Source organism: Streptopelia decaocto (genome assembly GCF_964273445.1).
Source record: "Streptopelia decaocto genome assembly, chromosome: Z".
In the NCBI taxonomy this organism is placed as follows: Eukaryota; Metazoa; Chordata; class Aves; order Columbiformes; family Columbidae; genus Streptopelia; species Streptopelia decaocto.
Window position 1 is genome coordinate 70,133,202 of NC_138657.1, and position 27,966 is coordinate 70,161,167.

Sequence of the window (27,966 nt, forward strand, 5' to 3'; positions counted from 1 at the left end):
GGTAGACATTACTTATCAAGATGAAACAATGCACTTCATTCCTTTGGCTAAACTATTTATACTTGAACATACACATCTAGAAAACACATTTTTCGCACCTGTATACATAGAGGAGCTCCCAAGGAACCGGAGTATTTCACCTCATGCTATGGGTGCAAGTCTAAAGCCTCAGATCTGGTCTTCACCGGTGCTGAGAACCCCAGCTCCCCATGGACTGTAGGAGCAGCTGTGGATCACCATGACCTCTGACAACAAAATCAGTAATTTAGAAGACCGAAATACATGAAACACAGAAACTTAAAGCCAGTTTACTTAACTACTGGCAACTTCCAGTTAGTTGCATTGTATTTTATGTTGAGGAAGCTGTATTTTAGGAGACATAACGGGAAACTATCGGCTACTAGATGTGGAGGTCCATCCTGTCAGGGTAAGCAACAGTAGAAAGTGACTCCTACAGCTGAAAATTTAATTAATGTGATCCTCTGCATCAGTCCGTCACCACGGCATTACACACCACCAGGGTGTTGTATGAATGCCCTACTAGGAAAAGGTTTTGTGTTGTTTGCTTAAAATTAAAAAAAAACCCAAACAATATTGACTTGTTTTTTCTAAATCAAAAGAGGATACAGTAGAAATAAAGCAGACACTTATTTGATATCATGCAGAAGTAAATTTATCCCTCTCCTATTACAAGGAAGACCTAAGGCCGTCCCCCTGCCCCCCAAATCCCTCTGGTTTATTAGGGTCTTAAAGTCTGTGCTTTTCAGAAGACTTAAGAAAAACAAAAACCAAACTGTGTTCCATTGAAACAGTCAGCCTCTCCTTCAGGATCTTCTTTGAAAAAAGTCAGAGACACTATTTTCGTTCTATTCTTGTTAATTCCTGAAGGATGAGAGCCTCCCATCACTCCTTCTCAGGGTAAGAATGGGACTTGACCTGCTTTTCTGCTCTGTTTTTTGAGGAAATCAGGAGGGAAGGGGATTAAGAACAAGTGTATATGCCCAGTACACAAGAATATCTTCAGAACAGATGCTTCTGTTTTCTATGGTAACTGTGACAACATACACACAAATACTCACAACACTCGGAAGATTTTTTTGCAAGTTATCAGGAAAGATTTAACTTCTTGATTACATCAGGAGTTTCCACTAGCTCTTAAATCTTCCTGAGATTTCAATCTTTGAGAACAACCATTTACCACACACAACAAAATAAATACAACAGACAAGTTGTTTTAAAAATTATTTAATTTACAAATGCAGACACTGCTTCTTTAAACAACCATGGTGCAAATCTTACAAATTCTGAGTTGCGTTGATGTAAATTGTCTTTTTAGCTTCATTTACACTAGGAAGTCAATTTCTCCAGTAACGCTTCTATTCCTTTTACATCTTTCTTCAGCTTCAATTTTGGGACAAGCTTTTTCAGCCCTTTTTTGACTGTATTTGCCACTTTTTGATCACTGCTCCGGAGAAGGCTACAAAGAAAAGAAGAAAAACAACAAAGATGTCAAACATCAGCATGTAGGTTATAGGAAACGCTGCCCATGTAAGGAAACAGTAACTATTTAGGAAGAATATAGTTCAGGGCAGAGTCTATCACTTCCTGTTAGAACAAGATGCAAAACTTCCCAGAAAGCCTGAAACACCGAGAACAGAACAAACACAGGTTAAACGAGACCAGAAGGAACTGCAGATCCCTACTCAAAAGCAGGTTCAAACATTGGGTCAGAACAGGCTGCTCAGGGCTTTGCCCATTTCAAGCCTGAAACCCTGGAATGCAGGAGAGAGCAAAACGCCCCTGGGCCCCAGCCCCACCACTGGGTTGTCCTCATGGGAAAAAGGCTTCGCTTTATATCCAGCCTGGGCCTTCTGTGCTTCAGCTTCTGCCGCTGCCTCCGGCGCTCCCACCACACACACACTGCTCTCTGGAGCCCAGCTTTATCCATCCCCGCCAGTGTCGGGGATGCTGTTGAGTGCCCCCAAAGCCGTCCCTTCTCCCAGCCGAACCAGCCCTGGTCCCACAGCCTCTCCTCCCAGGCCAAGGGATCCACCCCAGGAGTGCGTTGGTCACCCTCCATTAAACTCACTCCAGTTGTTCATGCCCCTCTTGCAACAGGGGTCCTAAAACTGGATGCAGGGAAGTACATCTAATACATATAAAGTAGTAATACTTTCGCTATTGTACTTCCATGCTTCATTCAGAGCAGGACTACAGAGCCTTACCAGTTGTGTTCTTTTTTAGACACTACTTTTGGAAAACAAACGAGCTTTCCCAGATAACTTTTCTCCCCTAGAAACAAGATAATTAATCATAAGCTCTAAAATACTATTAGGAAAGAAAAAGCTGCTGCACTATCCAGATCAGCCTAGACAGTGATTGCCCTTCTCCCCTTCCTTTGGCTAACAGTGAAATGTTCTTGGATTATAATACAAAATCAGTACAGGTGATGGCACACTTAATTTACTACCTCAAAATGATGTGTAAACACTGCCTAAGAAACTTAATGTGTTCTACAGCCGATGTGTGCAATGGTAAGCAGGCACCTATGTATTTTGTGGATATAAAATACAACTTTATGTGTTACAGAAATTACATACACAAATCAATTAGTCATTTGGCAAGGTACATTTTTATCCATTTGCCACCCTGATGTAACACATTATTGCCAAATTAAAAAATACTGAGGAGAGGTCTGGTGTAGAAACCTAAGTAGACCAGCATCCATGACATTCAAGTACTTACAACACTTTTATTTACACTAAGGTCGATTGTAATGTCTGCAAAGAGCCCTCTCATTACCCTAGGACTCTCCATGCTTGCACTAGGTCAGAACCAGGCTCTAAATTTCTTTATACAAATCAAATGAGAGGCAAGTGCGTCAATGAAAGGAGAGGGTCCATAGGATACCAGGTAACCAAGCAAACAAGCACATGCAATGAACTGCTCACAGCTGGTGAATAACCTTAAGTAACTAGAAAGACAAAAATCTCAAATGGACTGTCTAGGCAATTTCTGAGTTTCAGATCTGCACACAAGTGACAGCTTCTGAAAGCAACAACAAAAAAATCACTCACAGCTTCAGGGAGAACTGGTAGAGCCTGAAAATTACTTCTGTCTGAGGGATCTGAGCTCCTTTATGACAAGAGAAGTATCTGAATGTTTTTTTAAAATGAGAAAGTTGAGACTCAACAACTATTACATGTTAAAAATATTGCAGTTATTATGCACACCAAACTAAATCAAATTTATAATTGCTGTATGATTTAGGTAACCTCAGGCTTCAATGCATGCAGCTAAACAAAGACGAGATGAATTACTATGTGTTAGCAAGGTAAGCAGGTGTCACAGGAAATGGAACAAAAGCAGCTGGTTACGTTCGTGTGTTCTCAGCTGACTGAACAGAAGGGCATCATGCCTCAACAATCAAGAGAAGTTAAATCTACAAAGGATTTTTTTTTTTTTTCTAACTAAAACTAAAATTCCAGCAAACACACGCTCCTCACCCGTACTTTTCTCTCTCTTTCCTGTTGAGTTTCAGTATTGGTGAAAAATGTTTGACTGACAATCTGGGAAATAAGCTCCCCTGCTTGGTAACAAACCACACTTGTCAAAGGCCCGCCCTGTAGTGACATGAGTAATAGCAGAGAGCGAAAGCTTCGCATTCCTTACAGACACATCCTAAAATACACCTCTCCTGTGCTGGCTTTTGCCAATAAGCAAATACTAGTTTTCTGTTGTGTTTTTTTATTTCTATAAGTCTTCCAAAGCAACTAAGAGACTGTTGTCACAGTGACAGCTGAACAGTTATTGAAGTGTTATACAGGGAAAAAATTCCACTCATTTACTTTGCAACTTTATTTGAACAATCAAAATATAATAGTTCGGTACATAAACCAGCAACACCACATTAAATGAATCTCCTCAACTTTGTGTTCAGGGAAAAAGTCTAAGCATTAATACGCTGTCAGTGAACAAGCCTTTATATAATAACAAATCTCTACTGAACATCTGTGAGCAGGATCAGATAACTTAAAGGCATTAGATGCATTTATTGAATTCTAAAGACCTGTTATCAGAGGCAAAAAAAAAGTGTTATCATTTTAGCAGCTGAACAGTCTTAACAACCAGATCCATATGACTATTACAATGTTGTGTAAACTGGTTTCATATCTGGATTGCAACTACTCTTCTACTACCAATTCTTCTCACTAGTGCTCTGAATGGTAATACTAAACAAAGTTAAATTGAACTCAGATTAACAGAAGTCCTACTAGTGAAAGCAGTTTTTGATTCACCTTGCAAAAGAGCATAGACGTCAAAGTAGCCTCACTCTAAAGTCATAAAGAGCAAAGAAGGAAAGCAAACAGCAAGGAGTCTAAAGTAACTTCAGGAGAGGGAGAAGTGGGGTGGAAAATAGGGAGATGAGGTTTTTATTTTTTAAAATAATGTTGTCTGAATTGTTTGCTGATCTTGGCTCAGTGCAATTCTTTATGAGGAGCCAGCAGTGCGATGCTGACCCAGCAGTTCCAGAACACAGCCCACACACTGCGAGCTGAAGACAAAATCTTGGGTTTCTATGACCTGCCACTGACAGGTAGTTACACAGTGAAAACAGCGATGATTAACGCAGCTGTCTGCATTTGATAAAAGAAAATATTAATGTTAGCCCAGTTCCTGTGCGGTCTTTTTAATCTCACTAGTTGCACAGTTCACTGCTCCGAAGCTTTGAGCCAGTTAACTCATCATAAGCCTCTGCATGGTCTATTCCGAGCACTTTTCCACTTCAGTATGAGACATACTTAGGATTCATAGTTAAGGCATCAACACAAAGCAGTGTTATTAAAAACAAAACCCAAAAAAAACCCCAACCCCCAAACCACAACCACCCAAAAAACCCCCCTGGATTCTTCTATGCTGCCACCAGTCACAGGTATTTCAGAGTTAATTATTTTAATGTTGCTATTTGTGCAGTGCTCACTTAAGAATTTTATCCTTGTAAAACAAGACATAGTAAGCACAATTTTAAAAATAAATTTGACTTTTAATCTTTGGATTTTCCAACACTAAGCTACTTTCTAGTACTGTAAAGACCTGAGCTCAAGAAACAACTTATGGAAACTTTGGTTTGAATTTTTCCCGTACCCTGTTCCATCGCAGACTTACCACTGGCATGAAAGAGAGAACACACTGAGGAAAAAAAAGCATTTTGCTGGTAGAAATTTCATATAATCATAGAATCATTTTGGTTGGAAGAGACTCTCAAGATCATCAAGTCCAACCATGACCTAACTCTGACACTAGACTATGCGCCTAAGGACCTCAACTACATGTCTTTCAAACACCTCCAGGGATGGGGACTCAATCACTTCCCTGGGCAGCCTGTTCCGGTGCTTTGCAACCCTTTCAGTGAAGAAATTTTTCTTGATATCCACTCAAAACCGCTCCTAGCAGAACTTGAGGCCATTTCCTCTCATCCTATTCCTTGATACTTGGGAGAAGAGACCAATACCCTCCATGCTACAACCTCCTTTCAGGTAGTTGTAGAGAGCAATAAGGTCTCCCCTCAGCCTCCTTTTCTCCAGGCTAAACAGCACCAGTTCCCTCAACTGCTCCTCATCAGACTTGTGCTCCAGACCACTCACCAGCTCTGTTCCCTTCTCTGAACTCTCTCCAGCACGTCTTTCCTGTAGTGAGGGGCCCAAAACTGAATACAAAATTCAAGGTGAGGCCTCACCAGTGCTGAGTACAGGGGCATGATCACTGCCCTGGTCCTGCTGGTCACTCTGATACAAGCCAGGATGCCTGGGGTTGTTGTGACCCAAGTGCAGGACCTTGCACTTGGCCTTGTTAAACCTCATATAACTGGCCTCAGCTCATCGATCCAGCTGGTCCAGATCCCTCTGTATGGCCTTCCCACCCTCCAGCAGATCAACACTCCCACGCAACTTGGTGTTGTCAACTGATATTCTCTTAGCTGTTCAGAAATAGCCATGTGCCTTACATACCAGCAAAGAATAATGGCACCGCGATTTACTTCTGCCCAGGTCTTCATATTCTCAATACCAACACGTTCCACCAATGTCCTTCCAAAGCAAACTGTAAAATGTGGGAAAGGGGTAGGGAGAAGAAAAAAATTAGTATCTCTATGCAAAAAAGCCTGTTAAAATTTCTCTGCAGCTGTGATTTAATTAAAATTAAGCTTGACGGTTTTAGCCATCACAAAGTTTTGTGCTCTGAAAATAACTGACTGTTCAGTGCAATGAATACCTTTAGAGATGTTTAACTACTTCCAAGTATTGCTTAAAATTAAGTTAGACAATATCAGCACTGTGTGACAGTTTACTAGTGTAAAGCAGGCAAACTTGCAGTTTCTTTTTTTAAACAGTGTCAAAGGCTATTCATGTCTTAAAGAAGGCATTCACTCCAAAGAAATAACTTAGTAAGAACAACACAACACAAAAGATAATTATATGCAACATACTAATACATACACACCTCTGCTGAAAAATTCTGGGTTTAAGCATCTGACTCTACAACTGAAGAAACAGAATTTGCGAAGATGAAGTTACTTATAACTTCAGAGCTAATCTTTTATTGATGCATGAAAACCACTAGGAACTTCGTTTCTTTCAGCTGTACTCATGCTACAGTGCTCTATTTCTTCAGCAGCTTTGAAAGCTTAAGTTGCCTTGCAGATTCATTGCACTAACGGCATATACAAAAGAAAGAACCCAGGCTGACCTCAAGTCCCCAGCTGAATCTGAAGAACTGAACTTCAGGAGAACTGCTCTTATAACTTGCACGATCAGCAAAGTTATCAGTAAGCAACTCCGAAAAATCCCCACCCAACCCTAACAACTCCAACCTCCAAACAAACAATGAAGCTATTTTTCACTGTCACTTTAGGTCAGAATTCCATCTGAAGAACAGGTCAGTTTTAATTCAACTTGTTCCCTACATGACAACAATTTGTTTGATTTTTAATGCCAATTCCATAAACTCAGGACAATTCTGTACAGTGCACTCTTTGGAGGAAAAGAAACTAAAGGAAACAGCTTGTGCTTAAAATGGGAATTGCACATTTCTAGCAGAAATAAATCCATATAACTATCATTGTCTCAGTTAGGCTAGTCTCTGAAAGATACTCAAGTAAAACTTTCCCTTGGCACATTATTAGTCATTCACTTGAGAAGTAGCAAAATAGCCTCCTTTCAGACCCATTTAATAAAGCCCAACTAACTCTTATTTTTAAAGGAAACAGGAGATACTTGAAGGTAGCAAGAAAAAAAAAAAAAAAAAAGGGGTTTAACAAGGTATGATAATTCTACAAACAAAACACACAGAAGAGAAGCTCCCTCCAGATTATACCATGTCACTCCCACTTCCTTTCATTTTTTGAGGTTTTTGTATAAGAAGAAGTAATCTCTATTAGGATATGGTGATTCACACAACAAGATTTTATAGTTATGTAATAAAATAACTTTAAAAGCTAAATTAAGATGAGAACATCTGTGCCCAATCTCTGCCTTCTGGGATATAAAATGGCAAAGATGTCCTATTTTTGTGCACAAGTTATTGTAATAATGGTCACAAAGGACCAACCCAGCAGCACTAATGAACACAGTAAAGATTACCGTTTGGCTCACAAGCACTAATGAAAGAAATCTTCCTGTTAGAAAGACTTTACTTTTTCTATTATTATCCTTTAAATTGCTGTGTAATTTAGCAAAGCTATCAAGACGTTTTAAGCACAGAAATGAACCCTGACCCAAACACACAGCAAAACCCTGAGAAAAAAAACCAAAACAACCGACCACTACTTGCTTTGCAGAAAAGGCAAACATATCCATGGCATTCAGTTCATATAATAGCTCACAACAGCAAAAGGACAGAAGCAATAACCTTAACGGATATGTCAAATTTTGCAAATATTAGTATATTCAAAGAAATAAATGCAGCATTTTTTTTTGGTCAGATAACTGATTACTCTGAAGTCATAAATCAGTCAAATAAAGCTGAATTTCCAACTTACCTTCTTTTCCACTCTCTCTCATCTTTTCATCTTGCTCTATTAACCATTTCAAAACTAGATGGCCTGCTGGATGCTCTGCAATGTGAAGCTTTAAGGGAAAAAAGAAACCAAAACAAAACCAAATTATTTACTGATGATATTTCAAAATACAGTTACATGTCTGTCCATAAATATTCCTGCTTGATTTATCCACTCTGCCCTCAAATACCACGTCACACTGATCCACCTAGTCATCACCTATGCAAATATCAACAATGTAAGTATGTGAGTTCTTATTTAAACTGACTAGTCTATTTTTCATGACCCTCCCTGCGCAATCTAACATTCGGTAATATAAATCCTTTCAATTGAAGTTTCATCCACTCCTCCAAGGACTTCATGCTTACTGAGCAGAATATTTAGGTCTACCTGCTTCTACAAGAGCTTCCAAACTTTCCACATTGTCACAGACTTCAAAATTCACTACAGTATGCTGTACATATCTGACAGAGCTTAATCCAAAAAAAATAGGGCAGGGCAGACTTTGAAGAGAAGGTCATACTATAAAGATAAACAACTATTACTGTAGGACAAACAGCTATTATCTAAGATCTTTCCTTGCATGGAAATACACATACCTGAAAGCTAAGAGACCCTATCACTCTCTGCGTAAACAGTCAAATGAACTATTAAAATTTACTAACTGCTTGACTGCATAGTGGTAATGTTAAAAGAGACACTCTAACATGACTGTCAGCTACCTTCCCACAAACTGTTTAAGCAGTTCTGAAGATTCAAGATCATGAAGTACCTTGCTCTACAATTATGACAAAATGCTGGCTCAAACCTTCACCGCTCCGGAAGCAATAATAATACACGATGAAAGGCAAATGGCACAAAATAGAAACCATGTCTAATGTACGACTGCCATCAGGGCAGTACACTGATGTCTCACGTAAAGGAAAAAGCGAGCAGACTTCATTTTAGTAATACAAAATAAGCAAACCCTGTGCAAGACCTCAGCACCTTGTCCTCTGTTACATTACCTGCCCATCACGGCCACCTGGAACCAGCTCTTCTGCTGCTAAACTAGCAATTGCATCTAGTGCAGGCTGGATGTCACCAAGAGCTGTCCTTAAGATATCAGCAACCAAGACAAAGGCAGCTTTGTCTGTCACCACTTCTTGGGTATGTTCTTGCAAATATTCTAGCAAAGGCGAGGAAATTGCTTCCAGCAGTTCACGGCGGCGGAGTTCAGTATCCTTCTTACTGTTGAAAGGGACAGCATGTTACTGTGGAAGCCTTGCTCTGTACACACATCAAGCAACAAGAAACTCAGAACACATGGGCTATTTGAGGCAGCCATAAACTACTGGAACATCAAAATAAAGCATTATTGTTCCCTCTGTTTCACACACAATTAAGCACACGTTGGACACACATTTTAAGAACACATACAGTGAGAAAGCATATAGTTTTTAAAGCTAACTGACAGTAAACCTCAAGAGTTTTCTGTTAACAACAATAACAGAATAAAGAGAAAATAAACAGAGGTTAAATTATCTCAGCTACCGAGACGTATTTCCCAAACAGCTCACTAAACATCTAAAATTGCTCCTTCTTCAAAACCTGATAAGCATCAGTGTCAATACCAGACTGAATTCAAATTAACAAATTTCAATATTTATTGCTAGATTTTGAGATATATTTTTATGCAACTCAAAACACCAATAATGCATATTAAAATCTTCAGCTATGCCAAATTTGACAAATGAGCTTAAACAAAAAATACATGACAACTTTTTCCTTAACAAAGTGGGTAAACTGCTAATCACCAAAACATTGCTGGTCACCAATCATCATATACAAATTTTAAACCAAAACTACAAAAATAAGGACTACAGACTGACATATCTTAGGTATTATTCATATATATTTACATTACTTAGATATATTATGAAGAAAAGCTGAAAGTACATTGATCATAAGAGAATGTTGTGTGAACTGTTCTGGACTCTAGCAAAAACAACTTAACCCTCATATCTGAGTTACCTATAGGCATTTCCATCTCCCTGCTGCAGAAGCATAATGATTTCTGGAACAAAATGTGCAGGGTCTCTAGGACTTAGCAAGTACAGCAAGACCTTCTTTCCATATTTGTTGTTTATCATATTTGGCAAAGAAGAATTTATTTCCTGCAAATAAAGAGCAACAAAACATTAATGAAGTAACAGTTTTGAGCCATCAGTAATTACTGATTACTTTTCAAATGCAAAGCTTAGGAAAAGAAAACTACATACTATGAATAAGATTCATATCTGTTTGTGAAAGTCAGTAAAACCCCTCTAATCGGAATGGAAGTTTGGAGAAATGTGTTCATCAGATGCATCAGTGTCACTGATGTCAATGTCCTACACAAGGACAGGATCTGTTTTCACTGACACATGCAAGTACAAACAACAACACACATTCTGGTATGTCACTGGGAAAAAACACCAGGAGAAACTATAAACAACACAGGCATTGCCACTCTTGTCAGTAACATCTCCCTTAGCACTGCCTACTTAGAGTCTTCATGAAAGAGAGGGATTTCCCACTAAAATCTGCCTGAATCCTGACACATGCCAGCTCATGATGTACAGTTCCCATCACAAAGGAAAGTTTAAGGCACTATAAATATTCTTTGGTCCTGGATTGTGGAGACTGAGAGATGATGAGAAGAGTCTTCTTGAAGGATAGAAAGAGCTTAAAACCTTCCCTTACATAAAAATTCCCACCCATTCTGCCAATCCACATAAGTGATTGGTTTTATCACAACTACAAAAAAAAAAGACAAGACTTGCTCAAACACTGCTTTTTCTCCCCACAAAATATTTTTTATTTTCCTTACATTCCTAAGCTAAATTTTAGTATGGACAGAATGATAATCGATATAAGGTGTTTTAGAAGTCTAGCTGCTCTTTAAGATAATTTTGAGGCTTGGAGTCTTCTATCGTGTATGCTTCAATGCTTAATTTCTAGATGCTTCTACCTTATTCTCTGCTACTCGTTTTCATTCACCACCTGAAAAGCTGGTTTTGATCTTTCTCATTACTTTTTTCCTATTCCCTGACATTTTTTCCCTGTTATTGACCTTATATAAACCCAGACAGGCCAATTCTGTATACGTGAAGGCCACTCCTCCTTATTGTCCTTTGCTCTTCTGTCCAGATTGGTGAGGTAAGATGACCAAACAGTAAACACTCCATTATCTTAGATCTCAGACAGTGGAAAAACACAGATGATTCAGGAATTAAATGACACCTTGGAAGCTCAGCTAAAGCCAAACACATTATCTGAACCAATAAACTCCCCAGAAAGCAAATTGTTGGTAACATAGTATGGGCACACCTCAATGACCTCATATCAAGACAGCTCTGATCTGTCAGGTTTTATTTGCTTGGGACTTGCCCAGAAGTTGTTGCATTGCAGACTGGACTCTGGAAACAAAACCCACAGCTGTGATTACAGTTAATACACCCAACAAACAAAAGCCATCTCCACACTGGGATGCTTTCAACTCTCCACACCTATCAGAGAGGTACAGTGTTAAGGCCAGATCTCCATGCTGGGGTTCAAAAACCAAATTCAAAAGCTGCTCAGCGGAAGAAGTGGTCATAGTTTTTAAAGCAGGCCTCATCATAACCACTTTCTCCTCATAGTCCTTCTCCACATGGAGAGTATTTGCCTCCTCTTCACATCCCTAACACTGTATCTCAACCCATTAGTCCTAAAAGCTATAGCATGAGTACTGCTACGAGCACATTACAACCTATACATCGTTAATTATCCTGCTTGCGTGAAAACTAATTGTACACTATGAAGTCTCTTTTATCAGTGTGAAAATGTAACTTCATGATAATTTACAGATTAAAACATCTTAGAAGTGATAGAATTTGCATGTAAACAGAATCTTAACAATAAACACTTCATGAAACCTTATTTAATAATTTTTGCAAGCAAGGTGGGGAAATGGGGCATTCCAAAAGGAAGCAGATGCAAACTAGATGGTACTATCCTGACTGTTCATTCTGCAATTACATGTTGGTGGAGCAAAACAGCTAGAGTGCTTCCATTTTGGAAGCAAATAAAAATATTACACAGATTTTATCCAGAATGTTAGTTATTGTTTAGTTATCAACATACTATGTAAAAATGTCAAATTTTGAGAATTATATGTGAGTTAATGGTTTCAGCATCCAGCCCCAACTATCCAAGTACTTTTTCTTGTTCGAAGTCATGGTATACTACGTTCAGACCTGTTGCCATGTTCCGGAAAGATTACTATAGTTTATCTTGAAGTATCAATTTCTGAGATGCTACTTCTGAAAATGAGCTAAATAGGCTAAATAGTCTTTTATACAACAAGCTTGCACAGTAAGGACATTCTAGGCACTGACATTCTTGACATTTTAGGTTTTCCTTTTAAAATGGATTAGGTGACATCTTCATTCTAAAGTTTTCCACCAATTCAATCTCTTTAAATACTAGCAGAGCTCGAACTTCTATGACAAAGATGTTGACTTTGCAGAGATTCCAGTCATCCATTTGCCAGAATGAACATGTACAAAAAGGGTAGTTTTCAGTAAGCACTGAATCTAGCTTGAAAACTAATTCAAGTAAATAACTAAAGGTAACATATGAAATGGTGCCAAGGTCTTCCACGGAAAGAATAATCCTGATACACAAGTATAATGAAACAGAAATGATGGAAAGGGATTAAATAGTTTGAGAAAAGCAGATGGATTCCTATTCTCATCTTCCTATACCCTGACAAACACACTGATGCTACGTCGGAAAAAATCAATTACTTACAGATACAATTAACTGTTTCACAAGTTTAGTGTCATCGATGCAATCAAATGCTGCCAGCAAGACCAGATGAGAAAATTCACCCTGCAAAGATGACACATGAGAAACCACATGCAGTCAAGTTCTAGGAATATATTAACTGACTTATAAACAACATTTCTGAAAGTTTATTGGAAACATGACACAACATGAACCACAAACACATTCTGTCTACTTTCACACAATAAGAAGGCAAACACTTAGGCTCTCCCTGAAAGCAAAGCTTGTTAAAAGAAGCATTTTGTTAAAACAAAAGTAGATTAAGTTTATTTGGCATTATAACTTGATATACTGCTTTATCACATCCAAACTATTAACCTAGTCCTATTGTTTAATCATCATTTGAAATAACAGGATTTGCCTTACAGGAGCATTACCTACAAATTTTATTTCTATGGTGGCTTTGCTTAAAACTGAGATAAATGACACACCACATTTTGGAGATCGTGTCTCTGCACTGAGCCATACAGACTCTGCTGCATTGCTGGGGAGCAAGTCTCTGGCACACCCAAAAAGGCACAACCCAATTCACTTATATGTCAGTGAGATTCTACATCACAGTGAAGACAGACCTTCAGTGCTCCAGTGTTTTAGCTACTGTCCACCCACTGTCTCGGGTTTCTATATGTTTTATAAAATATAACAACTAATTTATTCTGGTACTTGAAGATTATGGAGAGTAACATTACTTAGACCAAGTGGCCTACAAAGGGGGATGCACAAGATAATCCACTGTGGTGCAGGAAGAAAATATTATTTTGCACCATTTATAAATATATAAAAATAACCACTGGTTATCTTTATCTCATCCATTTAAAATTTCTATTTCTTGCTATGTTTTATACCATATACTAGTACAGTATTATACACACATAATTTATACATAAATATACATATATTGCGGATGTGTGCTCAGTGTCGTGGGATCTAAAAGGTCTGGAAACCACTGACAGAGACAACGTCAACTATTCGTAAACAGAACAACATGGGAAACAGGAAAGGAAGAAGTTTAAAAATCTTTTCTTCAAAGCTGCAGTTTTGCCCAGCACTATGAAATCTGTTTGCAATTGTTACTCTATTGGTGTTGCACTCTCCAAACATACATGTTACTCAGAAAAAAAAAATATATCTATACAGGCTTCCTCCACTGTATGTCACTTCAGCATCAATTAATTCTGAAGCTTCCTGACTTAAAAAGTTATTGAGCATCTTATAAGAAATATGCACATTCAAATGGCCTTTCCAATTACATCCTCATCATAATTTTTGTTCCTCTTCTGCACACATGTTATTTTACTCCCAACCAAGGAGAATTAACCAAGGAGCTACATGAAAAAGCAATATAACGTTGGACTCAAAAAAAAAAAAAAAAAAAAAGGTAGAAAAAAAATTTAGGACTTATAAGTAATTCAGCTGCTTTAAAGGCTAAGACTACATGTAGTGCCCACAATGAAGCTTCCCACTATGTGTCCAAATATTCCATAAAGTTCAGTATATTTCATATTATCTCGTACACCTTCACTATTTTAAACCCCGTTTTATTAAGATCTCATAGATATTCTCAGTATCAAAGCACATTTAAATTAGCCTCTATCAAATCACTTGTGTTTTCAGAGGCTATGAAATAAGTAGTTAATGAACACTCACCGTTGCTATTTTTTCAATATATGTCTTCATAGTCTTCACAATTACTTTTCTGTCCTATCCAAAAGAAAACATAAAACTCAAATGAGCCTATAGGGCCAATATACTGAATAACTAAACTGTTACTTACACCTTCAAAAAGATAACTGTCAATCTGCTTACTAAAGCAAAGGCTATTTGCCAAAATCTTACATTTGTACTATTAGTCAACACCTAAAAATATTGCGAAGTGCTAGACCTGAACTGTGAAAGACTCAATCCTAGGGAGGTTCTGTGACATGTTGATAAGTCCGGCCCAGCAACGGGAGATGCCAAAAAGGGCAACTTGAAGAAACAACAACAAACCAACCAATCAACCATGTATGTTCACCTATATCTTGTTCACTAACTACAGAAGAATGCACTTCAGCTCTTCATTGAGAGAGAAACTTCTTCAAGAGAACCTGAAACTTTAAAGTAGCAAGTATTCTAGCCTGTTGCAAAACCTCTTCACTAGCAGTATTTTTTTGGCAGTTTCCTCAGTGCTTATACTCTTGGCTCTTGCAATCACTGCTCAGTCTTCTTTAGACTCATTACTACCCCTAGATCCTAGCAACTTTGTATTTTTTTCTCACTCTTTAACGAGCAGACTATTTTAATAATTTTTTTTTTTTTTTTAATTAGAGAAAAAGAGGGGAGGCATTACAGTATTTCCAAAAGATGATGGCATATGTTACACCTCAAGTATTTCACAATACTGTATTAGCAGAAAAAACTAAAGCACGGTTCCTACAACATTTTTGAAGTCTTTTCATGCCACAGCCAAACATTGTTCCACGTTAGAATTTCTTTACTGTCCTGTCCCTACTGTCACTTCCACCTGCGTTAAGAAATCTATGGGATGAATGAATGGCCAATAATTCTACAATGGAAAAGCTTTATGTGTCATCTCCAAGAACTCTGCTAAAAATAAAAGGAGATGCTTCCACTATCAAAGTTCTAATGAAAGCACTTGATTAATGAAAAACTACTGCTTATATCTGCTACTAGGTACAGTGGGGCCACTTTTTAACCTTGCTCTCAAATACTTAATTGCATCAAAATGTGCCCTGGCAGAGGGACATGTGAGCAATCAGACTCACAGCCTCAGACTAGACTATTGTTAAAGAGGACTGGGTAGACAGAAACCAAATGATACCTTGGGAGTACCATGCCACAAGCAGTGCATCGCTACTCGGGCTCCATCATGAGTGTGTGCCAGGTAGATGACAGCCTCTCTGATAGCTTCTATCATTTCCTGGAGAAGAAAAGGTGATAAAGCAAAAAAGTGAAAGAAAAGGCTTGAGAAATCTCAAAGCAGGTGGGCAAGGACATGCACGAGGACATTCTGTCTGCTCACAATACTATGGAGAGCACCACTGCATCTACGGACCCAAAAATCTGTAAATAATAAAAGCTTTCTCCCTTCAAAACTACAACATCCATCATGCTCATCCTGTGAGATGAGAACAGTATTGAAGCTTGTCACTTGTCCCATTACAGAAAATTCAAGAAAGGGTGCTCAGAACCGAGACAGAAATCAGAAGAAGAGACAAAGACAACCATCGTTTAGGAAGAAAAATATTGAAAGTGATGCAATTTGTTTATACATACACGGTGTTTGCCAGAAAACAAAAAGAACTAAAAGGTCATTTAAGTGCCAGGTTATGATATAAATCAGGTACGGCAAGATTCAGCCAAAAAACAATCTTCATATCAAAGGAACAAGGTTCTGAAGTCATCTGACAAATACCACCACCAGCCAAAAAAGAAAGACCAAACCAAACAGCCACCTCCTGGGTTATCATAATAGATACCACTTCTGTTACTCTTTGATAGATTTCTTTGACATGAAGCTCCCACCTAACCCCTTTCTAACCCTACCTTCTCCTCACTCCCTAGTCAAAGGTTCCAAGCATTTTACCATTTATTTAGAAACTGCTCAGTCACAATACAATTGGCATCACTAGATATATCCACAGGTAGGAACAGATCTACAAAAGGGGTTTCCAGCCCCCAAAGAGAACATTCATATGCTACCACATCTGCACAAAAGCCAAGCAAAGAGGAAGAGATATACCCTTACTCCCCTGATTCACTAAAGACTGTGAATACAGAAACATCCTCTGACAAAGCATTACACGAAACCATGCACAGAAATAATTAGCTAAGATCTGGACTCAAAACAGGCCATGAATAATCCACCTCACTACCCTTCACTCTGCGTTTGTTAACAGTAACAAGAGTTCAGGAGTCCAGTCCGGCAGAAGTAGGTAAGGGAGAGCAGGTCTGAAAGCTCCACCTGGCCTGGAGTGAGATGGTGCTGAACTGCAGAACCAGGGCAAGGCTGATGGACACAGCCTAAAAGAGCTGAAGTCCAACAGGATACTAGCTTATACAATGTCACATCACACAGACAGATTTAGGCCTAGTTTTTGCAAGAATGGCTGGGGTAAGCTTAAAAGTGGAATTTAATATAGACAGTGATACAAGCTATATGCTTGGTTCAGGAGGAGGCAGAAGACAAAGTTTTGGCTGCTGACAGAAGGGCCCAATCTCATTGTATTTTAGTCAAGAAGTTTTTGGGCAATGGTTAGAAATGGTTAAGAAACTATGTGCTGGAAACCTAAACTACTGGAAGCAATAGCCCTGGCTTTAATTATTCTCCAGCTATTGAGAAGGGCCATTTAGCATGGAGAAAGGAGACATGGAAGTAATTCCATTATATTTTTTTTAATTCAAATATCAACAAACACTATGGCTTTAGTGTGAAAGTTCACTGTGACTGTAAACCTACATACCACACTACTCCCCAGTCACCTATCTGGAATCACCAGATGTGTAAAAATCTATACATGTAAGATGCATATTTTTGACTAGTTACACTTTCACCACAGGATTAAAGCACTCCACTGAAAGGCAAAAGAAGACAAAAAACAAAGAAAACATACTTACAGATCTTTGTTTTGGAAGAGCATAAGTGAAGAAGTCCAAAAATACTTTATGTACCAGCGAGTGCTTTATCACAGCCTCTCTGTATTTGGGAAGAGGAAAATAATGCAAAAAGTCCCACACAAGTAATGGTTTTAACATAAGCTATCCATACTCCATTTGTATTTTATGAAGTTAGGCAGTGTGCTGTGCAGAAAATACAGTCATTCTGGAACAATGTTTAGCATTTACAATATGTGGAAGATTCTATGAAAACTCAGGAATTCTAAAACCTATCAAAATACATTTTTGCAAAAAACACTGGAGAAGCTTATCAAATAATGCATTATGGAAGAAAATCACACTGTGAGATTTCAACTGACTGTCCCACTGGGGCAATGGACAATTCAGTTTATAAAAAGGGCATTCAAAATTAAGATAAGACACTCATTATGACACTTTGGACAAAACCATAGGTACTTACTATATAACCCAGCAATGTTACAGCAGAAAAGAGTATCAATATTACTGTTCATATGTCAGAAACAAACCAATGAATGCTAGATCATTACACTTTAAATACATTTTTGTTCTTACTTTTGTGCCATTGGTGTAAGAATCTGTTTCATTTCATCCAAGATGGCCTCTCTCTTTTCAGGCTGAGCTTCTAACACTTTATCCAGTGTTGAGACAATTGGTGTCTGAAATAAACACACAGAGGTTTAATTGTTCCCAGTAAGTATCAGAGTTAAAATTACAATATTTAGCCCCTTTTCAATTAAAATTCGTAAACAACATCACAAACAAAATGAATTTTCTGCAAAACTGGTTTTAAAATTTTAAAAGTAAAAAGCTTATCTACTTTGAGTATGTCAGAAGCTGTGTACTTAAGTTATATTCATAATTGTGGGAAACTGCAGCGGGTCTGTGGAATCCTTGACAGAAAATATGGGAGTAGAGATCAGCCTTGAGATATTAAGATTTACCCTTGAGAAAGATGGGAGTAAAGGAGTATCCGGAGGTATGGAGTTGTACCCGTGAGAAAGGAGAGATATACCCGTGAGAGAGAAGGGGATAGAAGAATAACATGGATGATAGCAAAATTAACCAATGAGATGTTAGTGCTGTAACTTGTAACCAATAGTGAAAAGACACATGAACTGGTAGAATTGTATAAAAATGCACTTGTAACAATAAATGGCACCTATTACTTTCATCTTGAAAGAACTTGGTCCACGTCGTTTGTCCGTCTCAACCGCGACACATAATTAGCAAACAAAAGATACTTCTGTTGTTTGAACTGTTTGTTGCCAGTTATGGTCAGCTCTTCACAAGACGGTCAAATACAAGGTAAAATACACAAAATTGGCATTGTGCTAAGGGATTCCTGAGACAGCAAAAATCCTGCATGATAGTATGCACATGTCAGGGGGCAATAGTGCAACAAGTCAATGAACTGAGAAGTTAATCAAGGCCCAGGAAATTCAAGCTCAAATAAAGCAGAAAGGAGGAATATATAACATATACCTTAAATACATAAGTACTTCCTGGTATTTCATCTAAACAATTACACTGGTAAGTCTTGTAAAATAACCTGTTGTTAGAACAGTCTGTTTGGGGGTCAAATGGGGAATGAAGAGTTGGAAGCAGGAGGGAGAAAAGTAAAACACACATTTCAAACCTCTAAGAAATTCCATGTCTTGTTAAGGATTACATTGTAATTTCTTATAAACCCATATGCTGTTGAATCTCAGGTTTGCACCTCAGTGTAAGACTATTTGAAGCACTCACACCAAGAACGCCAGAATGATGGAAGCTAACACTGTGCTTGATTTCACAGGCTATTTTACTTCCAGCACAAATTACAGCCCACAAACACAGCAAACATGTCTTTCTATTACAGTGCTACAAAATGCTTTACTAAAAATAGCCTATAAAGAAAAAACAGCAATACAGTTCAGAAATAAGCTGTTGATTTCTTATACAACTATAACAGAAATCTTGGGTAAAAGTGTGCTATGTTGTATACCAGGGTGCACAAGCCACGCTAGTGTAGTCAATAACTGTGTAAAACACAGTTTTGTGTTTTGTACTTTATAGCAAACAAAACTAATTGTGCCTCTATTGGAATCCAACCTTCCAAGTCAGCAAGAAAGAAAGTAAAACAGAAGTCAAAAGAAGGGAGGTTGTACTTTTTAAAAAGGTTCCTACTGCCTGGAGAGGATCTACAACTAAATGGTTTCAAAAGAGTTTGGACTCAAGTCTTATAGTCTCCATGGGAATAGAAAACAAACAAAAAAACAAAGCCTAAATGGCATTCTCTATATAGATACAGGCACATTCTGCCCACACTCAGCTCCCACGAGACATTAGGCAGTTCTGAAACAAAAGCTTTCTATAGCATTGGGAATTAAGCCTAAACCTTATCTCAGCCAGGATGACAACCTCAGGCTAGACACTATGATAACTGCCACTATATGATATCAGACTGCTTTTGATGAGCAGAGCATACTCATACATGAACAAAATATATTTTAGAGTTCTAACTGAAAACAAAACAAAACCAAGTAACTTAATCTATAATAGAAATGTCCAAGCAATTGTAACATTTAAACATGCTAAACTTGACTACATTTGGACAGCTGACAGAAAGACATGTAATCAAAAGAAATAGTAGGTGAGATAGGTATTACTAAACCTAAAACACCTTAGCATCCTAAATGCTAAAACACCTTACACCAGGAAGTATCGAAACATCACCTTGTACACCTGGAAAGTGTTCCCATATAGTTCTTCGGTCAGCATATTCCTCTGCTCCAGAATGGCTTTGTCATTATATGCATATTCCACTACAGCAGACGCTTCAGCATGACGGAGCATCTTTTTCACATGGCCTTTAAAACTTTTTATTATTTCTGCAATTTGTGGTTTTGTCCTGTTTCACAGGGAAGGATAGATAGCAAGAATTAAAACTTTAGGGATAAGCTGACCTATCAATAGTATGATTTTTGGAATCACACTTAGGTGATAAGTTTTAGCACAGAAACCAGGAAACATATGCATCTGGATCAGCCTTATGGCATTTATGAAAACATGGTGAGGAAGCCAGGAATCTAGAATCACAAGGCATTTTGAGGGAAATAAAAGAAACCAGTGGATAAATTCTACAGAATAAAGGATGCCTTCCTAAAACACTAAGCAGAGAAAATTTTTAAGAACCAGTTTATTGTATAAGCAAAGATCAACATGCCCATTCTCCTCAATATGTACAGCTTTAGCTTTACTTTCTGCAAAGGAAAAACTGCTTTTAGGAATACCAGACACTCTCCTGTCTCATCAACATTATACAAATGTTTCCAGAGGCATATTCATTCATGATCCATGCACTATAGATTAAAAGCAGCATTTACACTGGAAATGAAACAATGCAACACAGCTAAGCAAGTTCACCTCATACTCACCCATACATAAGGAATTTCTTCACAATATTTCTGGAATATTTTGACTTGCTTAATTCAACTAGGCTATCTAGAAAAAGGGAAAAACATTCAGCCGGTTTAATTTTTCACTACATTAACTCTACAAAACAGCTGCCATTATTTAAGTAAATTTTAAAATCTCATTAGGAACAATGCATCATTTCAGCAGAAAATTAAAAATATTCAAAAAATTAAAAATAAAGAGAAAATAATATGGCTTGTTTTAATGTACCCTAACAACAATGCAGAAGCATATAGGTAAAATGTAAATGGAAATAACATACCTTTCAACTCATCAAATATCTTCTGCCTTTGCTCCTCATTACCATACTGAATAAAGCATTGGATCACTCGAGTTGAATCATGTGCAAATGCCAGCTACAGGACAGAGATATTTCATTATCCTAGACTGTTCAAACAGCATTATGCACTAAATTTATTTTAATGCACTTTTTCTCTGATATAGTTCTATGCCACAAGTAGCACGTAATGCCAGTTATAAAAGTTATCAGCTTATAACAAATTAAGGTTTAGGGGTTTTTACTGCTTTATAAGCACTCTGTCAAACAAAACATGGACAATACTTGCAGATGCTGACAATTACAGATATGCATCAAGGTTTTAATACTGAACGAGAACCATGAAATAGTATCATGTTTTCTCTCATGTGTTTGTCATTTCAGAGGGAGTCTGATGATGCAGCTCCATATCAGCATGGAATAGCAAGAATCACCTTAAAATCCAACATGTATTCCACTGCAAATTTATATATTTCAATAATCAAGTGGAAAGACTCTTTAGTATAGTTAAGTATCAGGGCATTAATTTCTCTAAAATAAAGCTGCAAAGTTTCGAACTTCAGTTAACAAAGAATTTCACTGAACTAAAGCTGCCTGGCAAAACAGTCTTATAACAGACAAAGCATCCAGGACTACTGCCATGAAATCCAGGTGTACAATGTCGCTTTTCAACCTTGTCCTCATTCTTTTTTAGACAGTTTAAAAAAATTCCCTATAGGTTTTGGAAAAACAGGTGAGTACTATATTATAAGTTAATTTATATTTCACCATTCTTTAGAGCTTTTGTGAATTTTTGCACTATGGCATTAGTTTTTCTTACACTTTTAATTTTTCCTTGGATAAGTTTCTGTAGTTCATTCATCAGCTTTTCTCGCTTCTCCTTATCACACTTCTTCCTACAAGCAAAAAAAAAGTAAACCAATCTTAAGTGAGGAAGCACATGTTTTGCAGTATGATTCACTTATATCTATAAATTAAGAAGATAGTACAAAACAAAGTTAGCTCCTGCTAATCTAAATTTACATTGTAATTCATTAAACCTGTACAGAGATGCAATTAAGCAGCTTTGGTTCCTAGAAACCAAACCAGATTTCCACACTTTAGAATCGCTATTTTTTGAGTAACAGGACTATTAAAAATAACAAACTTAAAACTGCAGCCAGAGTTGCTTACAGATCAAAAGATCAGCCAGTACTGCAAAGCACAGACACTCAGAGTAAGTAAAATCAACTCCTCCTCCTGATGTGGGGCTCCAGTTCTAGAATTACACCTGCCCAGAGAGAATATATAAACCTCCACAAAAAACTCATGCAGTGATCCCTCTGCACGATCAGGCTGCATCAGTATGTGCTCTGTGCTTCAGGATTCAAAAATAATACAACTCCATAAGCATTTACTTACAATTTTAGCCTAAAATACAAGTGAGCTCAATCCAGACACTTCTAGCACATCACCACACTCTGCTTTAAGCATTGATTGCCTGTAATGTTATCATTCACCCACAGTTTCCCACCCACAGTGGGAATACAGTTTCATAAAACTACATGAGGAGAAAGAGAGTGTCTTGCAACTTCTGACTAGAAGTCCACTGAATGAAAGAAAAAAAATATTACTATTACCTTCTCACACTTTCCCATATTTGCTTTGATTTTACAATTATGTCAAAATTACTTTTATCATTAAGTTGCCTGGTTTGCTTTAACTCCTTCCTTTTCTTTTTGAATTCATTCCACTTCGGCTTCTTAGACTCTGACCCTGTAGACAAAAATAAATACATTTTCTGTAGTCAACAGAAGAGAAGCACTGGAATCCTTTAATAGTATAAACCATGGCAGCTCTGTAACCTGAACCGTTAACAATCCAGGAGCTTTGCCTGAAGTTACCCAGCTAGCTAGTATGAAAGTGTAAATATTTAATATACATGCTAAGCTAGCAATTTCTACTTGAAGAATACTGGAAGAACAAGGCAAGCAATGATTTTTCCTCAAAGCTCTGTCAAAGGATGCATCACAAACCTTTCAATAGCTTGGAAATTGCCTCAAGATGAACCTAGCAGCCTATGGCTGCCCAGGTAATTCTCCTTTATTAGTTCATCCTGTACCCATGCATACCTTCTCCCTCTTTCAAAAGAACCCTAACTAAAAAAGTACATATCTCAAATCTCAGAGGAAGGTAAAGAAAAAGAAGTCTTTTTACATGCTTTATCTTTTTATTTAGTGAAATCCCTTAAGCATGGGATTTTACGACACCACAGCTATGCATTGCCACACAACAAACTCATTTAAAGTAACTTTATAGAAAGTGCCACAAATGACTTATGAAAAAACTTCAAGTATTTTATCTCAGTTTTATTCATACCTTAACAAAAACCATCATCTTATATTACACAGTTTCGCAAAAGCAAGTCATGTTAACCATTACTTCTACATGGAACAATTAAGATCCAGCTTTCAATTTTTAGACCTTAACAAACGACTTGTTGGTATTTAGCAGCACGCACTTAACTGTCTTACCCATCCAAAACCAAAGCTCTCTTTTTACAAAGTTTATTAACAATTTTTTCTATCACTCTCCTAAAGTAATAGTGACAAGCAAAACCCCAAACCAGTAACACTTTGCTTTCAGAGCAGTGCCCCTGTGCAATACACACCAGCTTTCTGTTATTCTTACAGACAACTTTTAAGGTTTGTCATTGTGTTGTTTAGGGTTGGTGTTTGTTGGGGTTTCGTTTTGTTTGGTTTTGTTTTGTTGCGCTTTTTTGGTGTTTTGTTTTGTGGGTTTTTTTGTTTTGTTGTTTGGGTTTGTTTTTGTTTGTTTTTTAAAGCAGCTTAATATGAACATTTTCTTGCTATTAAATTTCCAGACATCTAGTTTTTATTCCCTGTGAAGCCCTACTGCAAACATGCAACAACAAAAGCAAAATACTCAACACCTCCTACTGTTTTTCAAATAACTAACGCTTTTCTGCAGAACCTCAGAATCCCTCAGATAAGACTCCCTTTCTCATTTTACCGTGCTGTTTAACTGTGCCAGTAGAGCTTTGCTTCACAGCAGAGGAAGGAACAACATGAAGTTCTCATGTACCAGAAACAAAGTTACAAAATAAACCCATGTAAACATTGATGAAACCAGACACCTATTTAGCCTTTCCGTATAAACACAAAAATAAGCTGTAAAATGTAAAATGCTGTGATAACATCAATTATATCGTCCGTCCCCCCGCCTTTTTTTTTTTAAAAAAAAGAAGCGCTAACTAGTCTGGACCACAGAAAAAAAATATGAAAATCAACTTTGTTTCATGAATTTTTATGTTCCAAATTTTATAGCCAGTACGTTTAGAATAGAAGATTATTTCTAAAACAGTCTATGAAAAACTCTGCATTTTCCAAATTTGTGTGAAAACAGCAAGTTTCAAGCTACCCACTTCATACTGTCATCAAAATAATCATAGCTTTACGATGGCACACCAATTATTTAGATTTATTACTGCACCTTTACTTTTTACTTCCAAGAAAATGTGTAAGTGATGATTTTCATGACTGCAAGCTCAAGCTTAGTCACGTGAAGTAAATTTTTCCACAGCAAAGATTACACATGAAGTAAACTTGGAGTCATTCAATTTTGAAGGATGATAACATGGCAAGGGAAAAGAGGAAGACTTAGATGAACAATGTATTTCCCAAAACCTATTTTTCCATTGATAACCAGGCTTAAAAATCTGCTCACCTCCCTCTTCGCCATCCTGGAGCTTCCTCTTCTTTGCAAACCTTTCTGATTGCTGTTTATTCTTGAATTGTTTGATACTACCTCTTCCAGGTCTTAATTGTCCTTTCACGAATTTCTTGGAAATGGTTTTAGGCTTTCCCTCCTCATCTCCTTTGTTAAGAAGTTTCTTTGGTGGACCCGAATCTATTAACCAACAAAACAGAAATTAAAATGTTATCCTGGACCTAATGTTGCTTCAAAGTAACAAATTATTACTGAGTCAAGAATTGAAATAATTTGTAATAACAGTTATATATGTAACAATAATTCTTACATGCTACTTAATGACGTGGTTTTCATTGCGGTCCCTGGATGTCAGTTTTCCCTAGAGAACTTTTGCTGAGGCATTATTTTGCAGACAGCAGTATAACGGCCCAAGCACAGAAAGGATTATTCTAAATTAAGAATTTCACCACCCTTGACATGGAAGTCATCAAACCCTAAATCATCTCTTCTCTTCAGAGCTGTTTTGACATTATCTGTTCTAAGCAGAAGAGATCAAACACTGAAAGGTATCTTCTCAATCCTAACCTACAGCGCTTCATAACACCATAGCTTCACATCTCAAATAAACTTTTTCTTAATGTGTGAAAGCAAAGTCTAGAATCAAAAAGTTATCAACTTCAGACTTTTAACTTAAGGAGTATTTTAGGTCAAACAAATAGAGCTGAAGGGCTTGTAATACAATCTCCTTAAAGCATTTCAACTTTACTTTTTCCAGGTTATCTCATCATACCATCAGCATAGCTTTGCATGCAAGATAGAATCATGGAATGACTGAGGCTGGAAGGGACCTCTGCAGGTCTCCTGGTCCAACCATTCTGCTCCAGGATGGTCACCCAAAACTGGTTACCGAGGACCATGTTCAAGTCGCTTTTGACTGTATCCTAGGTGGGAGACTCCAAAATCTCTCTGGGTCACCTGTACCAGTGCTCAATCACACTCACAGTAAAAAAGTGTTTCCTGATGTTCAGAGGGAACCTCCTGTGTTTTAGTTTGTGCCCATTGCCCCTGGTCCTGTCACTGGGCACCACTGAGAAGAACCTGGTTTTGCCTTTGCACTCTCCCTCCACATATTTCTATACATTGACAAGATCCCACCCAGCCTTTTCTTTGCCAGGTTGAATTGTCCCAGCTCTTTCAGCCTTTCCTCACAGGAGAGGTGCTCCAGTCCCTCATCATATTTGTGGCCCTTCACTGGTGTCTCTCCAGTATGCCCATGTCTCTTTTGTACTGAGGAGCCCAGAACCAGACACCGCACTCCAGGTGTGGCCTCTACCAGTTCTGAGAAGAAGGGAAGGAACACCTCCCTCAACTTGCTGTCAGCACTCCTCATAATGCAGCCCAGGATTCAATTAGCTGCCTTTGTCCCAAGGGCACACTGCTGGCTCATGCTGAACTTTGTGATCACCAGGAGCCCCAGAGCCTTTTCTGCAAAGCTGCTTTTCCCCAGCATGTACTGGCACATGGGATTGTGTCCCCCCAGCTGCAGTACTTTGCCCTTCACTCCTTGTTGAACTTCATGAGGCTTCTGTCAGACTGTTTCTCCAGCCCAGAGAGGTCCCTTTGGAGGGCAGCATGACCCCTGGTGCATCAGCCACTCCTCCCAGTTCTGTCATCAGCAAACCTACTGATGGCATATTCTGCCTCTTCATCTAGATCATCAGTGAAGACACTGAACAGGACTGGACTCCTGGAGTATGCTGCTAGTTACTGGCCTCCAACAAGACTTTGTTGCACTGACTACCACTCTTTGGGCGCAGCCATTCAGCCGGTTTTCAACATACCTCACTGTCCACTCATCCAGACCAAAATACATCGGCACCTCTGTGAGGATCTTATGGGAGACACTGTCAAAAGCCTTACTGAAGTCCAGGTACACAATATCCACATCTCTTCACTCATCTACCAAGCCAATCCTTTAATAACATAAGTTTACCAAGATAAAAACCGAAATCCAAGCATGCCTGTGCAAAACAACAATCACTTGTCCAGGACTCCCGTTTGGGAGCCTTTGCCGTCTTACCTTTATCCTTTTTAAATTTCCTTTTCCCGTGTGGCACGTTTCCGCGAGGTGTTTTTCCACTCTTCCCCACGAACTTCTTTTTCCCCTTGGTTTCCATAGTGGCAACACTGCAAACGGAGCAAAAGTCAGCATTACCTGGACGCCGTGTCTCCCCGGCTAGCGACGTGTGGAACACAGGCCTGCGCTTCCTTCAACACCCCTTAACACACTCAGCAGGCTAAGCCCTTCTCAGTGGCCGCTGCTGGGGGCTGCGGGCCGGGAACGGGCCGCCCGCAGCCCGGTGGGCGCGGGGTTTCGGCCAGGCAAGACCGCGCTTCCGCGGGCCTGGGCGGCCGTGACCCCGCTCCCCAGGGATCCCCGGACCGAGCGCAATGCCAGCGCCCGGGAGGACGCAGCGCGCCGCCGGCCCGCACACGGGAGCGGGGCCATGAGGCCGCGGGAATCCCCTGAGGCCCCCTCGCCCCGCAGCGCGGGCCCCGGACCCACCGCCGGACCCACCGCTCGCTCCACACGTGCCGCCCCGCCCGCGCTTTGCGGCTTCCTCCGGCGGGCGCGGCTCCCCATTGGCCCGCCTGGCCGCTGCCGCGCGACAGTGCCGAAGCGGCGTGCCGTAAAGCGCCTCCCCGCGGCGTCCGTTTCTCCATTTAAGAAAATGAGGGAGTTAGACAGCAAGCGGTGCTTGTTTTGGTTTAATCTCAAATGTTTTCCCTGAGACCACTTTACATGTACATCACAGTGCAGTGTTGGACAGATACATATCTTGAGCCAGAACACGATATCAAACACACTTTATATTTTTGACATCTATTTTTGACACCTATTTTTGACATCTACTTTTGACATCTATTTTTGACATATATTTTTGACAGTAGCAGTTGTGTGTGCTGAATAACTAGTATT

At 38.7% G+C, this 27,966-nt stretch overlaps 1 protein-coding gene across 2 annotated transcripts; it reads right to left on the reverse strand.

Moving 5' to 3' along the window:
- Positions 1 to 1,237: 1,237 nt before the first annotated feature.
- On the reverse strand, positions 1,238 to 27,621 carry PUM3 (pumilio RNA binding family member 3). Of its 2 annotated transcripts, none has more exons than XM_082075801.1 (18): positions 27,553 to 27,621; positions 27,067 to 27,173; positions 25,002 to 25,184; positions 22,895 to 23,030; positions 22,096 to 22,171; positions 21,261 to 21,354; positions 20,959 to 21,025; positions 20,258 to 20,432; positions 18,095 to 18,198; positions 17,522 to 17,600; positions 15,726 to 15,824; positions 14,552 to 14,605; positions 12,869 to 12,949; positions 10,067 to 10,209; positions 9,061 to 9,283; positions 8,036 to 8,123; positions 6,009 to 6,099; positions 1,238 to 1,477 (listed from the first exon to the last, which is right to left on the reverse strand). In XM_082075801.1, the coding sequence occupies exons 2-18, from the start codon at positions 27,161 to 27,163 to the stop codon at positions 1,348 to 1,350; spliced, it is 1,920 nt and encodes a 639-aa protein (XP_081931927.1). In that variant the 5' UTR covers positions 27,164 to 27,173; positions 27,553 to 27,621; the 3' UTR covers positions 1,238 to 1,347. The 2 variants fall into 2 exon arrangements, with proteins under 2 accessions (XP_081931927.1, XP_081931928.1); XM_082075802.1 differs by having other exon boundaries at positions 27,565 to 27,590.
- Between the last annotated feature and the right edge of the window lie 345 nt (positions 27,622 to 27,966).